The sequence below is a fragment of the Medicago truncatula genome, chromosome 1 (genome assembly GCF_003473485.1).
Source record: "Medicago truncatula cultivar Jemalong A17 chromosome 1, MtrunA17r5.0-ANR, whole genome shotgun sequence".
NCBI lineage: Eukaryota > Viridiplantae > Streptophyta > Magnoliopsida > Fabales > Fabaceae > Medicago > Medicago truncatula.
The window spans coordinates 12,254,443-12,269,972 of record NC_053042.1 but is presented as its reverse complement, the minus strand read 5'-3'; the positions used below and the strand labels follow the sequence as shown (position 1 = coordinate 12,269,972).

General features: G+C 33.4%; 1 protein-coding gene across 4 annotated transcripts; it reads right to left on the bottom strand.

Moving 5' to 3' along the window:
* Positions 1 to 1,511: 1,511 nt before the first annotated feature.
* LOC25482656 (armadillo repeat-containing protein 6) lies at positions 1,512 to 12,963 on the bottom strand. 4 transcript variants are annotated; one of them, XM_039834044.1, is made up of 9 exons: positions 12,719 to 12,959; positions 12,312 to 12,593; positions 10,755 to 11,038; positions 10,421 to 10,549; positions 9,590 to 9,712; positions 5,874 to 5,981; positions 3,426 to 3,604; positions 2,990 to 3,158; positions 1,512 to 1,986 (listed from the first exon to the last, which is right to left on the bottom strand). In XM_039834044.1, exons 1-8 carry the CDS (start codon positions 12,867 to 12,869, stop codon positions 3,035 to 3,037), a joined length of 1,380 nt encoding a protein of 459 aa, XP_039689978.1. In that variant the 5' UTR covers positions 12,870 to 12,959; the 3' UTR covers positions 1,512 to 1,986; positions 2,990 to 3,034. The 4 variants fall into 4 exon arrangements, with proteins under 4 accessions (XP_039689978.1, XP_039689979.1, XP_013466698.1 ...); XM_039834045.1 differs by lacking the exon at positions 1,512 to 1,986 and adding an exon at positions 2,571 to 2,589; XM_013611244.3 differs by lacking the exon at positions 1,512 to 1,986 and having other exon boundaries at positions 2,791 to 3,158.
* Positions 12,964 to 15,530: the final 2,567 nt, after the last annotated feature.

The window sequence follows — 15,530 nt, the reverse complement described above, 5'->3', positions numbered from 1 at the left end:
ATTGTTAAATTTATATACCCATACACAAACACATTATTAACCTTAGATTTGTTCTTTTGAAATTGAATGGTGTGGATGTAGTGATGACATGCAACATGATATGTAGAGTACAAAGCTTAATAAATTAGGTCTTAAAAAATTTGTATTTTTGGAATGCATTTTTTCATTAAAAAAAAAGGATTGATATATTTTTTTCACAACTGACTATTTTTTTTTTGACATTGTTGAACTATTTCCTTTTATTTGTAACACATTTAAAATACACAAAGATCTAGTTTTACACAATTTTTTTAAATACACATGCATTTTTTTTCGTTTAGATTTTTTTTCTGTTGCAAGTTTTTTCTTTTGAAGTTCCCACTTACTACAAATTTGTTGTTTATTGATTGGTTTAGATATAATTTGTTTATTCCTATAGCAATTAATTTAGAGACGGACTCTTTAAGTACTATGACTATAGCAACAATTTTTTAGAAGCTGACGAAAAATATTTTTTAAGGGAGCTGACGAAAAACACATCAACTCATTATTGGAGTTTTAATATATATTTTATTAATCCTGCTGGAAGGGTGGCTATAGGGTTGGGAATAGGTCAGGCCGGCCTACAGGGGCCTACGGCCTGGCCTGTTTTGGTCTGGCCTAGCCTGGACTGTTTAGTAGATAGGCCTAGGCTTAGGTTTTTTAGAAAGTCTGTTTAGTTAAATAGGCCAAGCTTAGGCTTCAAAAAAAGACTGTTAAGCCTAATAGGCCAGCCTATTAATACTTATTTATTAAAAAATATTTTTTTTTATATTAAAATAATTGCTTATATTAAAAATATAAACATCTTTTTCTCTATCTATTAGTCCCTTAATAGGCTTTGTTGTTATAGGCTTTTATGTAGGCTTTAATCTAGTTGAAATTTACTTGTAGTTAAATAAGTTTTTAAGTAGGCTTTAAGACATGTTTAACCTATTTAGTAGGCCAAATGAACTATTTGATGGCCTTAATGTGAAGTAGGCCTGTAAGTAGGCTTTCAGGCCAGTCCAGGCTTTTAAATAGGCCAGGCCAGGCCTAGAAAAACGGCCTATGATAGGCCATTGGCCAGGCTCAGGCTTGTGATTTTTTTCGTAGGCCAGACTCAGGCCTATCAAAACCTAGCCTGGCCTGGCCTATTCCCACCCCTAGGTGGCTATAAGATTTTTTTGAGGATAAACAAATACGGAAAAATGATTAAGTAAAAAAATGTTATTTTGCACAAGATTATCAACCAATGTTCAAATACTTTCTTTATTCAAAGAGATATTTTTAATATATACAACAGGACAAATACAATGTTACGCTACGTGAAAATCAAATAATAAAGAGGTAAGGAGTAAGGACACAAGGTATCTCCTTTGTCTAAAACCCCTTTGGTAATTAAAATAACGTAAAGACAGCCAATAAGCAAGAAAGAGAATGAGACATATAATTAACACATATCACGATTAAAGAAGTCATATTTATGGGAAAATCCGTAGAGTAAAACAATGTTGAGAAAGGGTCATTCAATCTTGTCATAAGCTTTAGAGTATCCACAATAGAGAACATCATATTTAAGTATTTAAGTGATCTCTACGTATCCACAATAGAGAACACCCGTGTGTGCGTGCGCTCGTGTGTATGGTACTTGATAAACATCATATCTTTAGAATTGAGCATCTCACAAAAAGTTACCGCATAGGTCATATAACATCTGTCAATAATTTCATATCATTATATCTTAAAATTAATAAGCATAAGTGGAAAGAGAGGGGCTTATTATTGCTCGCCTACACCATAAGCACCACTTACCTATTCTTTCCAATGGGGGGTCCCTACCTGTAACAAAGCTTATAGAGCTAAACCTCCGACTGAAATTCCAAAAATATAGCTATACATAGCCATCGGAAGTTGTGTTCCAATACTCACGATATCTTTCCACCTGCATCTATGGTGTTTGAAGCATTCCCCAAGCTAGTAATATCTCTGATAAAATAATGATATGATATGATTTATATGGCTAAAACTGAGGTCAAACTGCATTAGTAGCACTGAAATGATATGATAGCATTGTTTGACTCATCCTAGAGAGAGATATCGTGTGGCAAACATGGTGACAACAAGCTCGTACAATTCTATTTCTACAAACTAAAATTAGTTACATTCGTTGTAGATAGAGCTGTAAACAATGATGTTCTTAATCAAATTGAAATCGATGTTTTATACAATGGAAGGGAATTCTATGAGTTGAAAAGCCTTGTGCTTGTGCAGTGGCCGTGCTACACTATTATATCATGCTGTTGGCAAACAAAGTTTCATTCGTAACCAATGCAGTTTGAGCAAAGCTTCAAATCATATAATGTCGTTATTTTACTCTTTATCAAATCATTTCAGTTCTACATAACTATCGGAAGATGGCTTATCTTATGTTAATGACAGTCTTCTTGAAAGAACATTCACAGAAGCACTACTATAAATCTGGACAACTTCTCAACCATGACAAACTTGGAATGAATAAAATCCCTTTCTGCATTATGTTCTTTTTGAAAGAACATTCACAGAAGCACTAAACACCACCATCGCAAAGTCCTGATTGAGAATGAGAAGGCAAAAAAATTCAATGCACCTAATTTGCTATGTGGTTTGGTGATTGAAAATGCAACAGTGTTGTACATACACCACCTAAACACCTTGTGCACCCTAGAACTCCCCAATATAATATGTATAATTTGCCCATAAATGATATTTACCACTTATAACTATTGGATTATGGTTTTGGACAAAGCAATATGATAGATAGAAGAGTAAATATCGCGCATATCCACTGATTTAGTAAAGAGGTCACGAGTTCAACTATCCCGCTAATATATCACACAGACTTCTAATGTTTGGTTTTTCTGTTCAAAAAGGTACATATATATATTTTGGTATAGAGATGATAGAAATATGCAGTCACACACTCACATTTTCTTCAGAAACAAGAGCATACCGATGGTGTTACATGAAAAAAGAACAGAGATGAAAATTTTATCAGCTACAAGTTGTAACTATCGAGCCCCAAATCCCTCAAGGCATCAGTAGCAGCTTCCTTACAGTTGGCATGTGTTTGCTTTGCTTTCCTTATGTGTTTCTCAATTCCATTATTAAGCAGAATAGTTCTGTATAACATAAAGAGTGTAAGCGGGCATCATTGTAATACAAGGATTGGATAATAATACAGGGAGACGAAAAAAAGTGTAGCACTCATGCTTAAATTTGTACAGTACCCTTGTGAATGGGTTTGGGTCACTGTAAGAGTGATGCAAATGCTGGCAAGTGTCTCAAGAGATTTAAAGTGATAAGATAGAGCCATGGGGCTAGCAAAAACTCGGATTATACTGTTAAAAAGTGTCTTGCATTGTAAACATCACAAATTATGAACTTGCCTGTTCTCTGGGTTTCTCGCTACTAGATTTCTGATCATAAGACAGGAGTTTCTTTGCATTTGGTGCGCTGCAGGAAATTTCTGCATGGCTTGAATAGCAAGGTCACCAGCACCAGCTTCAATGGCACGGGCTGCATTTTCTGGGGATCTTAGCGAAAGTACAGAAATAATAGACATGATCTGTATCACAAATAAAGTAAAAACATATAAGACGCACATATACAAACTTAAAGGATAATAACAAGTATATCAAAAATTGTACAGATTATAGAAAAAAATTATATGCTGGATATAATGATAGCCATGGATAGGTCTTGATCACATTATATAGTATCGATTCCTATAACTGCATTTTAAAAACATACTCCTCTATAGATTCACACCCACATGAATAGTATTTTTATTTCTCCTACACCTTGGCTTTTATCACCTGCATTTTAGTTAACTTGAATATGGTCTACTCTAAAACATTTTTACCACAAATAAATAGAACATGAATACTATTAGAGTACTGGCATTACAGTGAATAATGAATAAAAATATAACATATAACTTGAAATAAAAAAAATATGATCATCTAAATCTTTATCCAGATCCTAATTGTAAAACAGTACAAACAAAACTATTTAACTAAATTCAAATACAACATAAAAAGATAATTAGATACAGCACATGATGTCGAATTGAAACAAACCCGTCAAAAATTGTGGATCCTGTTTTGAATAGGATACATCAACGCTAATTAGATACATATTGTATAGTCAAAATAACACTTACTTGTTATTTTATCTCATCACCAAAATATTGTTTTTGGTTCAGTAAATAAAAAACAACAGAAACTAGAGTGGATAGAATATGATCTTCCCAATCATGTACATGATTGCTGAAATTACTCTATAACTTAAGAGTAGTTTATTTCAATGTGAATGGTGCTCCTTTTATAGGAGAGAATACAACTAATCAACTCCTTAATTTACGGAGTTACATAATGAAAAATAAACAACCATTAAAATAGAATAATAACGAAAGGAAATAATATATATTTCAACAATTATCACTGTGGACCCCTAAGTGGATATAGCCTCAATTTTTTGGAATAAAACGTGGTTATTTTTATTATTGTATACTAGCGTTTAGACGGGTAAACGGGCACTTTGTGCCCGTCTGTTCACTCTTATTGCGCAAATGCGTATAAATTATGAACGGTAGTTTTTATGAAATTTTGATTGAAATTCTTAATTAAAATTATAGGTATAGATAATAGATTTTTGGACTTTTATATTGTAACAAATATACTAATTCTTTTCAATGATACCAACAATATAACAAATATAATATCTTTGAAAAAAATATAAAAAATATAACAAATATAATATAAATTCTTATCTTTTAAAATGACACAACAAAATAACATTCTGATGGTCAAATTTGCTTAAGGGTATAAATGGAACGAGAAAAAGTCAGCCCAAAACGATCTACTTTCTTTATATCTAGTATAGATAACTGAATTTTGTAAGTGTTGACACCCATAACTTGATCAAGTATATCAATCCAGTTTAACTACAAAGTAAATCCTCATTAAAGCTTCTTATTTTGGATGAGTAAAGGTAAGTAGCATCCTAAAATGGAAGAAAAGATCAGTATATAAACTACCATGAAATCAATCTGCCAATGAAAATCACTATACTTTGAGTAGGAAGTTTAAGACTGATGGTTCGAACTATTCAAGGTTCTTATTGAGGAAGTTGAAGAGATTTGTGAAATGCTTGAGTGATATGCACTCAGTCGATCATTTATTTACATATACTACCATATTGAGAGACTTAGGCTTTGTTTGGGAGTTTGGAGGGTTGGAAATATATAGAAAAATGGACAAAAATTTCACATTTTTTGAAAGAACAGTTTTTTAGAGAATGATAAACTAATACTTATTATTAATATACTTTTAATTTTAAGAATATTATAACAACATATATTGAATTTGAAAAAATTCATATAAACCCTCCATAACCCCCCAAAACCCTCCCCCAATACAATTTTTGAGTTCCCCCAAATGAGGGGGATTTTTTATTATGAGTAAAAATTTAACCTCCATAGCCCTCTCCTCCCAGTTTCTTCTATTTCTTCCACTTGATCCTTCCTTTTTTCCAAAACCCTCCCCTCTCCTCCCCTCCAAACTCCCAAACAAAGCCTTAGTGAGCAGGCTAAGGGATCTGTGAAATGCTTGAGTGATATGCACTCAGCTGATCCTTCATTTATGTATACTCCTAGAAATAAATACAATTTACATTTACAAAGAGATTAATAATAATGCTACTTCCTAATTCCTGTGTTCATGAATGATATTTCCTAGATACATGACTAGCTAGGTATATGAATCTGAATATGATTGCTACAACATCCGGTACTAACTAATACACTAATTGCAACTATTTCCATTAGTTCTTACCTCTTGCAAAACAGTAGGATCGTCAGCATATCTGGCTGAAAGTTTGATTAGCTTATCCATACCCCCTTTCCCGACAATTGCACTTTTGTTTGCGTCACTTCCTGCTAGCTGATCAATTAAACATATAAAAGTGGTATTCAATTCAAGAAATTTTCAAAAATTGCAAATCAACCCCTAATTTTTTGGAAATTACAAATTGGTCCCTCGAAAGTTGCAAATTGACCCGTAATTTCAATTTGGCCCAAAAAAATTAAGATTTATAAAAGTTGTTAAAAAATGATGACATTGAAATGTTTTATTAGTCAATCCAAACAAGAATATTTACAAATGAAGGCAATTTAATTGAATTGCCTAGAATTCTAAATTCTTTGAGATTTCCCAATTACCTCATCCAAACACACTCTAAGTGTGTGTTTGGATTTTATGGCGTGTTTGGTGAAATCATATGGTCACAATGTGATTTAGTTAAAAGTCTGACGAGTATTTATTGCCAAAATCACGATGGCATATCGTGATTTTGTCGAATTCATCATCAATCTAAACATGCACTTGCAATAAGAGATTCACTACTAAATAGTAATAGGAAACTCTTTCAACTATTGGGATCAGACACCACTAAAGTGACCTACTCTTTCAACTATTGGGATCAGACTCCACTATAGTGACCTTTAAATTCTTACTTTAGAGGAGTCAAATCCCGACTATAAGCAATATTTACTAACCGCTTACCTTAAAGGAGTATATATACCGAATAAAAATCAATTTCATACCAAACTATTAAACCATTAATTGTAACTCCCTCCCCTTCTTTCCTCACAAGATCTATTTCGTCTTGATGCTCATATTTGCCTTTTAAACCATTCCACACCTCCCTAATTCTGCAGTAGGGACCAGACCATACACACAAACACAAATCAAAAAAGAAAAAATAGTACTTCCTAATGGAAAAACAACACCACTACTCACTCCATGAACACCATATGTCGCTGCTCTAGAAAACCACGAAGTTAAGCCAATAAAAAATCCAATTATAAACACTAATTTGAAAACGATGATGACTTTGATATCCAACTCCAATTGACATCGATACAGCAAAGGTAAGTATGAATATCATCAGTCACACGCAAAGATAGGAAAAAGCATCAAAATGGCCCAGCCCCGATATTGGTATAATCTTAGACTCATGAAATGGACCCCCTATAAGAGGAACTAGTGATACTAACTATTCTACAACAAAACTTTGCACTCATTTTGTCAGGACCGAAGCACGCTTTGAACCGCTAAAAAAGCTCCAGTGCAATCCTAAAACAACCTTGTGAACCATGAAAATTAAAAAATGATATGAATTAGAACCAATAAAACATAAAGTGTGTCACAATTCAATCATAGATCAAATAAAGTATAGCTAATTAATCTGTAGTGTCACTTACATTGTGGCCTGACGAAGTGGAACTGAATTGTTGAATATCACTCATTGATAGAAATTAAACAATAAAGCTTAGAGAGTCTCTGATATCCTTGATGACGAAATTAGAAAGTAATCAGTGCTCAAAGCTTGACAGACTCTAAGTAATAATCAATCATATGTGTTAATACTAATGTAATTGTATTCTGTATTTTGAAATAGGAGAGTACATTATATATACAACAATAGATGTAAGTAATGTGCAAAATATTAAATTAATTTCAAACATTAATATGAGATATTAACACATTTGTGCCGAGTGATTTTACAGGGAGTAACGGTTTTAGAAAAAATGAAAAAGATTTGGCCACTACCATAAGGAGATTTTTATTTTCCAATTTTGGATGATGAGGCCGGTAAAAGGACCAAAAATCTCCTTATGATAGTGGCCAAATCTTTTTTATTTTTTGTTAAAACTGTTATTCCTTGTAAAATCACTCCGCACAAATGTGTTCATATCTCTTATATCTCATATTAATGTTTGAAATTAATTTAATATTCTGCACGTTACTTATATCTATTGTTGTATGTGTATAATGTACTCTCCTATTTCAAAATACAGAATACAATTACATTAGTATTAGTATTAACACATGATTGAGAGTTACTTAGAGTCAGTCAAGCTTTGAACACTAATTACTTTCTTATTTCTTCATCAAGGAGCTTTATTGTTTAATTTCTATCACTTCTCAATGGGTGATATTCAGCAAATTAGTTCCACTTTGTCAGGCCACAATGTAAGTGACACTAGAAATTAATTAGCTATACTTTATTTGATTTATGATTGAATTGTGACACACCTTGTTTTATTTGTTCTAATTCATATCATTTTTTAATTTTCATGGTTCACAGGGTGGTTTTAGGATTGCACTAGAGCTTTTTCAGCAGTTCATAGCGTGCTTCGGTCCTGACAAAATGAGTGCAAAGTTTCGTTGTGAAATAGTTAGTATCACAACTACAGTGATGGTATCACTAGTTCCTCTTATAGGGGTCCATTTCATGAGCCTAAGATTATACCAATATCTTGGGGCTAGGCCATTTTGATGCTTTTTCCAATCATTGTGTGTGGCTGATGATATTCAGTTACCTTTGCAATATCAATGTCTATAATATGTCAATTGGAGTCGGATATCAAAGTCATCATCGTTTTCGCCATAGTGTTTATCATTGGATTTTTTATTGGCTTAACTTCGTGGTTTTCTAGAGCAGCAACATATAGTGTTCATGAAGTGAGTGGTGGTGTGATTTTTCCATTAGGAAGTACCATTTTTTTCTTTTTTGATTTGTGTTTGTGTGTACATGTATGAAGGGTCTGGTCTCTGCTGCAGAATTAGGGAGGTGTGGAATGGTTTAAAAGGATAGGTTGCAAATATGAGCATCACGAACGAAACAGATTGTGTGAGGAAAGAAGGGGAGGGAGTTACAATTATTGGTTTAATAGTTTGGTATGAAATTGGTTTTATCCAGTATATATACTACTTTTTTATATTCTGTAATAGTTGGCTTCTAACTCTAGCTTTTATGCAAGCTTATCAGCTATATATTCCCCAAAGAATGGGTAATATACATATTTTCATATTGAGTGAACAAATAAAAGATGAACAGGATATCTGAGACACAAATATTAAATCATACTCTGGTACTGATGATAAAAATTTAAAACACGTGAACTATAAATATTCCAAAACTTTCAGCTCAAGAAGAAAAGGTGACAGAATAACCATTAAACTGCTAAAAAGGAGAAAATTCAATCAATCGCTTCAAACAACCAATGGCTGTGAAAAACACTACTATTTTGCTTAGAAATTGTTAAAAAATAAATATAGATGATGACGAGGACGACGACCACCACGACTATGATAATAATATTTTATGGTATATGAAGCGAATACAGCTTTTTTGGGCTGGACCATCTCTTCAATCTTTACCCTTCATTTTAACTATTTTATCATATTATTTAAGAGATCAATAAAAAAATAGTTAAATCTCGTTAAAATAAGAACAATCCACAACAATAGGAACAATATTGGACATTATAAAAAAAAAAACCTTATTTTGACTTTGTATAAAAAATATTGTGTTTTGATGTAACATTTTTTCTTCCATTTTACCATTTACTTAATTATTTTTTACTATTTTATCATTTCTTGCCAACAAGAGCAGAAATGTTAGAGCCCATCTTGACACTAATAATAATAATAATAATAGAAGGTCCAAGCGGCATTTCTAGAGAAGCATTTACAACTTATACCTTTGAAAGTAATGAGCAACAAACTTTGGCCACATCTGTGTTGCCTTGTTCACCACTGTCATCTATACATTTGAGGACTACATCAATACCACCTTTTTCAGCAATGGATTTACATATTTCATCCTGCGGACAGAATATAAAAACTCAACAGACATAATACGAGACAATGTATACTTGTTAAAGTGTTTCAATTTGATGATTATAACAGCCTGACACAACATAACATACTAAATCTAAACCTTAAAAAACATTAAAAGTCTAAGGGTGGGAACAGAACAAAGCTCGAGTTCAAGTCACCCTCGTTGAAAACTCTTAAAAATTTCAAGTCATTGTCTAATATAAATTAACATAGGCAAGTGTCACCCATCACTGGCCCTAAGTTAGTTTTTTCCATTAATATGACCACTTGCATTGTCAACCAGTTTCTTCATGAAGAAGTAGATCTTAGAAGGATGCCTTCAGAAAGTTGCCACCAAGGTTATCCAACTCAAGAAAATGAATGACAACCATTGCAGTAACTCAGCATTTGGCATCATATAGACAGAGATAAACAGAGCAGAAAAGCTTTTAGGCTTTCAATGGCTATTCTAAGATAAGAGAATCAAGGATGAAAGCAATGATTTGAGAGAGAGAGAGAGAGGGAGGGGGAGAGAGAGAGAGAGTCAGCTAAGGAAAAGTAACAGTACATTTGAAATTTTATTATATTAATCAAAATTGTTTCTTGTGCAATACAACCGCAAAATGCGTGTATATAGGAACAGAGAGAATCCAAAAACTATACAATTAAAATACTGATTTTCTTGATGTAGATTTAGATTTTACTTCGCTTACATTTACTGCAGTGGCCTTTAAAGTAATGCATGCTGAAACTAGGTCAGGTGAGCTAAGTCCTGTGTGAAGAGAATCCACAAGGGCATCTGTAATGCCAATCTTAGCGAATTTTCGTGCATACCCATATACCTGAAAATAGAATGTATTGGATAGTTTTAAGTTGTGATGTAAACAAAACTGAAATGATAGAAATTTCATACAAAATTGGAAGACTCTCCTGTTCACCAAAATTAAGTTCACTTTATATGTTTCTTCTACTTTTGTGTGTGTGTGCATGACACTAGATTTCTTCAATTTAGAAGACCACATGCAAATTCAAGCCACTTTAACTTACTTGAGAAGCTAGAACACGATTATCATCAGGCGTCAAAAGTACACGAATAGCATCATATAAACTCTGAATGCCAGGGTTCTTATGTACGGACATTATCTCCACAATTAGCTCATCAACTTTCAATTCCATAAATGAATCCTTAACAATCTCATCACCAGTCGCAGCTGAAGCCACCACACGGAAGCTACTATTTAAGACATCTATATTTTGCTTGTTATCATTTATGATACCAATTATAATCCTTGGTCCATTACTGTTCTGGAACGTTCCTGTACTTTGAACATCTGCAGCAACAGAGGTACAAACATTATAATATTATAGAAAAAGAAAAGAAGTACAATTTATGCAACATTACGATGCTTTTCAAGATTATTAAACAACCAAATCAAAAACATTATTAAGTGCACAAATAGGTCCAAGTTTTTATCATTCACCGAGATGGTAGGGAGTAGGGACTTATAACTCATGAGTATAATGACTACACACCAACATGTAAAAGAGTTTTACACACTCATTCAACCATACATCACCATAATATCACTTCCTAAAACATCTAAACATATATTTATGTGCTGAAATTGTAACGAATATCGAGGCCTAACTCATCCTTACAAAACCAGCTTGTACGGTGAGGAGTGCCTCCTCTTTATAACCTCTTTTCAAGAATCCTATCTATCCGATGTGGGACTAAATCCCACCGAGTGTTGGCCACTAACAGAAATATCATTGGATTGGATGACTGTGTAAAACATTTTTAACTGTCACCGCATAGTCATTAAAGTCATCAAAATGAATTTAGGTAATTTGTGACATAAATACAATAACCTTAATGGACATACAATATGAAAATCAATTTTACATTGACGTTCAATGAGAGAGCTTCATTTTACCCTATCATACCATCAATTTCAAAATACACTAAAAAAGTGGGTTGATGTAGCAAAGTAGTTCATTTTCATTAAGTAAATCAGCATTCAGTCCTTAAAATTGTAAGAGTTGGTTAATTTAATCCCTCAAATTTGTTAAATAGCAATTTAGTCCCCCAGTTTATTCCTTTTCCAAATTAAGCACTGCAATTTAAAGGTTCTATGTTTGTCATGATGCAACAAGAGACTATTGAAGTTAATATGTATGTCTTTAATTGGTTTAGACAAATGTTTACAAAATAGATATTTTGGTGCAAAGATAATCATTTACAAGCTTAATTTACATCTTATAGCATAAGCCCTTATATATAAGCTATTTCAATAATTAGAGATAGTCATATTGTTTTTGTATATGCTATAAGTTGTTTTCTTAAGCTATCTTATGGAACTTACAAAAATAAGCTGAAAACAACTTATGAAAATGCCATAAGACTATTTTCACAAGTTCTCCCAAGCAGTCTCACAAAATAAACTCATAATCTCAAATAAGCCAATGCAAATGGCTCTCTAGTTAAAATGAAACACAATGAACATAGTTGAGCATGAAAAAGAAGCAAATTAAAAAGATCTAAGCAAAAACCAAAGAAATACACATGAGCAACTCGAGAAAGAAGAAATTCAAAAAACTAACCATGAAGCAACAACGCCAGAGCATTCAAACCCGAAACAAGAACAACTCGAGATCCATCACTACTCCTTATCTTTTCAAAAACACCACAAACCAACTCAACACCCCCATTTTTCGTTGCAATAGCAGCATTACCATTCCCATCTTCACCACCACACAACTCAACAAGTTTATCAAACACTTCCACAATCTCATCCAATGTAATATCTTCATTCTCAAACTGTTTCAGCTTCTCTAAACACTCTATCACCGGATTACTCTCTCCGGGAAGCGACGTCACAATACCTGTTAAAACAATGACTGAATCGTAAGTCACTGACACGGACACCGGATACGACACTGATACAAGTAATGATTTGATAAAATAGATTAATTGAATGTAATGAAATGTGTTAGTGATACGTACGGACCTGAGAGATCGACGCCTTGGAGAGTGAGAGTTTGGATGGCGTCCTGAAGAGCTTCGGTGGGGTCCATTTCAAGGTCGTTGATGTTTTCGAAGACTAGATCGTTAAATGCTTCTTGTGAGATCGCACGCGCCGTCGTCTTTGGTACACCCATTCTGCTGCCTTCAGTTTCAGACGATTTTCTTTTTCTTTTTAGCTTTTGTTTTCTTCGGCTTCAATATTTTTGAACTTGGGAACATGAAGCACAACAAGCACAAGTTTAGGTATGGTCCCACCTGGCACATCAAAAAAGTAATAAAAATTGAAAATAAAAAATGAAATCTTCTTTTCTTCTTTTCTATTTTTAGGTGAAATTATTTGACCCTCAAACTTATTATGGCACACATATTGTCTTCCCTAAGATTGCGACAAAGTTGAAAAGTCCAATCTTTACTCATGTACTTTCTTATAGTAGCTATATCATTTTCGTAATGATGGATGAAGACATTTGCATAATGTACGAGATGAATAGTATTAATGGAATCAATGTAGCAAATAATGTTTCGCAAAACTTCATTCCAACAAAGTTGAATCCCATGAAGCAAAGCCAACATTTCAACATGAAGAATATTCGAGTAACCAATATTACCATAGAATTCACACATGAAACCTCCATTGGAGTCTCTAATTAAGCCACCAAAATATGTCATTCTCGAGTTGTATTGAGCATTACCATCCACATTCAGGATATATGTGTCAGATGCTCCTCTCTTCCAAGTGATAAATCGAGCCTGATGTTTTGTACTCTCCCCATGTGTATCATTAAAAGCATGAGCAACATCACGTGTCACTAAAAAAACCTTAGGATTTCTAGCACATCAAATGAGTCACATGGTAATAGGGATCACAATACCGGGTATCTCAATATTGTCATGTGACCAAATGAAGATCAAACTATCCTCATTAGGGAGATTGCAGCTAGGACAGACAATCGAGTTCCAAATAGCTTTTGCCCGATTACAATTAAATAGACAATGGATCAATGTCTCAGGTTCATTTTCACAAATAAGACATGTAAAATCTAAAGGGATGGTTATATGGTTCAAGGTAGCTCACGTGAAAATCGCGAGATGGATCACTTGCCAAAAGAATAATTGGATGTTTGCTGGAATTTTAATCTTCCATATCCATTTCCAAGAAATTGTAGGTATTAAAGGGTTCATTTCCTGATGATTCAACCAAGTATATGCATATTTTGGCAAATAAACACATGAGGTACAATTACTCCATATCCAATTATCATTGGCATTATCCACCAAAAGAGTTTTGGTTTCCAAAATTCTACTTCGAACATCTTGGGAAAGAATAATGTAAACAAATGCAAGTTTTCACCCTCCTGATTAATAACATCTTTTATTTCAAAATCAACATCTTGCGTATGAACAAATGACACAAGACAACATAAGGGATCTTTTAGCAACCATGGTTCCTACCGCACATTAGTTGTACCATTACCAAACTTAAACTTAAAACCATCTTCCAATATTTTAAGCAATTTTACAACAACATTCTAAATAGGGAGCCTTTACTATTTCTTGCAAGGAAGATATCTGACCCTTTTAAGTATTTTTCTGAAAGAATTTGTGACATAAATGATTATTATGTTGGAACAAAATGTGTTTAACATTACCTTTTAAGAGTTTTGATGATAATAAGGTATTAAAAATTGTCAATTGGATTTGCTAATATTTTTTCAAGTGTACAGGATCATAGACAAAAATTTGATATCATTATTAGGTTCTGAAAGAGCAAATTAAAAGTTAAGGAATCAACAAAAAGGAAGCTTGAAACATCTGAAGAGAAGTGCTCCTGAAGTCAAAGTGCTTCTGAAGTGATGACGTCATCAGAAGCAAGTTCATCAGAAGCAAGATCACCAGAAGCTGAAGTTCATCAGAAGCAAGATCACCAGAAGCTGAAGTTCATCAGAAGATGCAAGACTTAGAGCTTCAAAGGTTGTTCAATGAATTCAATCTCGTCCAAGCATTGCAAAAGACCAGAGGAGTGAAGCAACGACTATTTTGAAAGGATTTGAAAGCATTGGATGCTTGTTCTTTGAAGAGCGTTGACATAGTACAATTGTACGAAGTGTACAAACACTATCTCCACTAATCAGTTTGTGTCTCTGCTACAAGACAAGAATAATATATCTGCCTGCAACAATGTTCCTACATACTGGGAAAGGATTTGAAATTGATTCTTCATATGACAATAACCATATTAGGCAAAAGATCATTGGTGATTGATCAAAGCTCGAAACGACTCTATTTTGATGTGTTGGCAATTCACAACGTCTCTTTCACACCTCTATATAAAGAAGTGAAGACTTAGAGAATGGCAAGACTCTACAACAATTTGAAAGTGCCAAAACTCTGCTGAAATTGTTCTGCATCAAAAGTTCACTTAGAATTTCTTATCAAAGTTCATATCTTAGAAATTCTAGAGTTTTAAGAGTTTGTATCTGATTTGTATTGTGAATACCACTGATTGTATATCAAGTGTTCAAACTCAAACAATTTTCTTTGTAAATCTGTTTGAATTTGGAAGTCTCATGCAGTTGTGCTTGAGCATTAGAAGTCTCTTGATTGTGTTCAGGAGCATAGGAAATCTCTTGCAGTTGTGCTTGGGTAATTTGAAGTCTCTTGCTAAGTTTAGCAGTGAGCAGTTGTAATCAAATATTACATTTTTAGTGAACTCTCCTTGGAAGTGCAAGGGGGACATGACTACTTCCGGTTTGTGGAAGGAACCTGTATAATTGTTTTGTGTCTTTCTTCTTCTT

Coding starts and splice junctions, on each gene's coding strand:
- LOC25482656 (XM_039834044.1), bottom strand. CDS start 12,869: ATGGGTGTACCAAAGACGACGGCGCGTGCGATCTCACAAGAAGCATTT. Junction 9,713..10,420: donor TAAAGGCCACTGCAGTAAAT/GTAAGCGAAGTA, acceptor TTCTGTCCGCAG/GATGAAATATGTAAATCCAT. Junction 3,605..5,873: donor ATCCTACTGTTTTGCAAGAG/GTAAGAACTAAT, acceptor TTTGTGATACAG/ATCATGTCTATTATTTCTGT.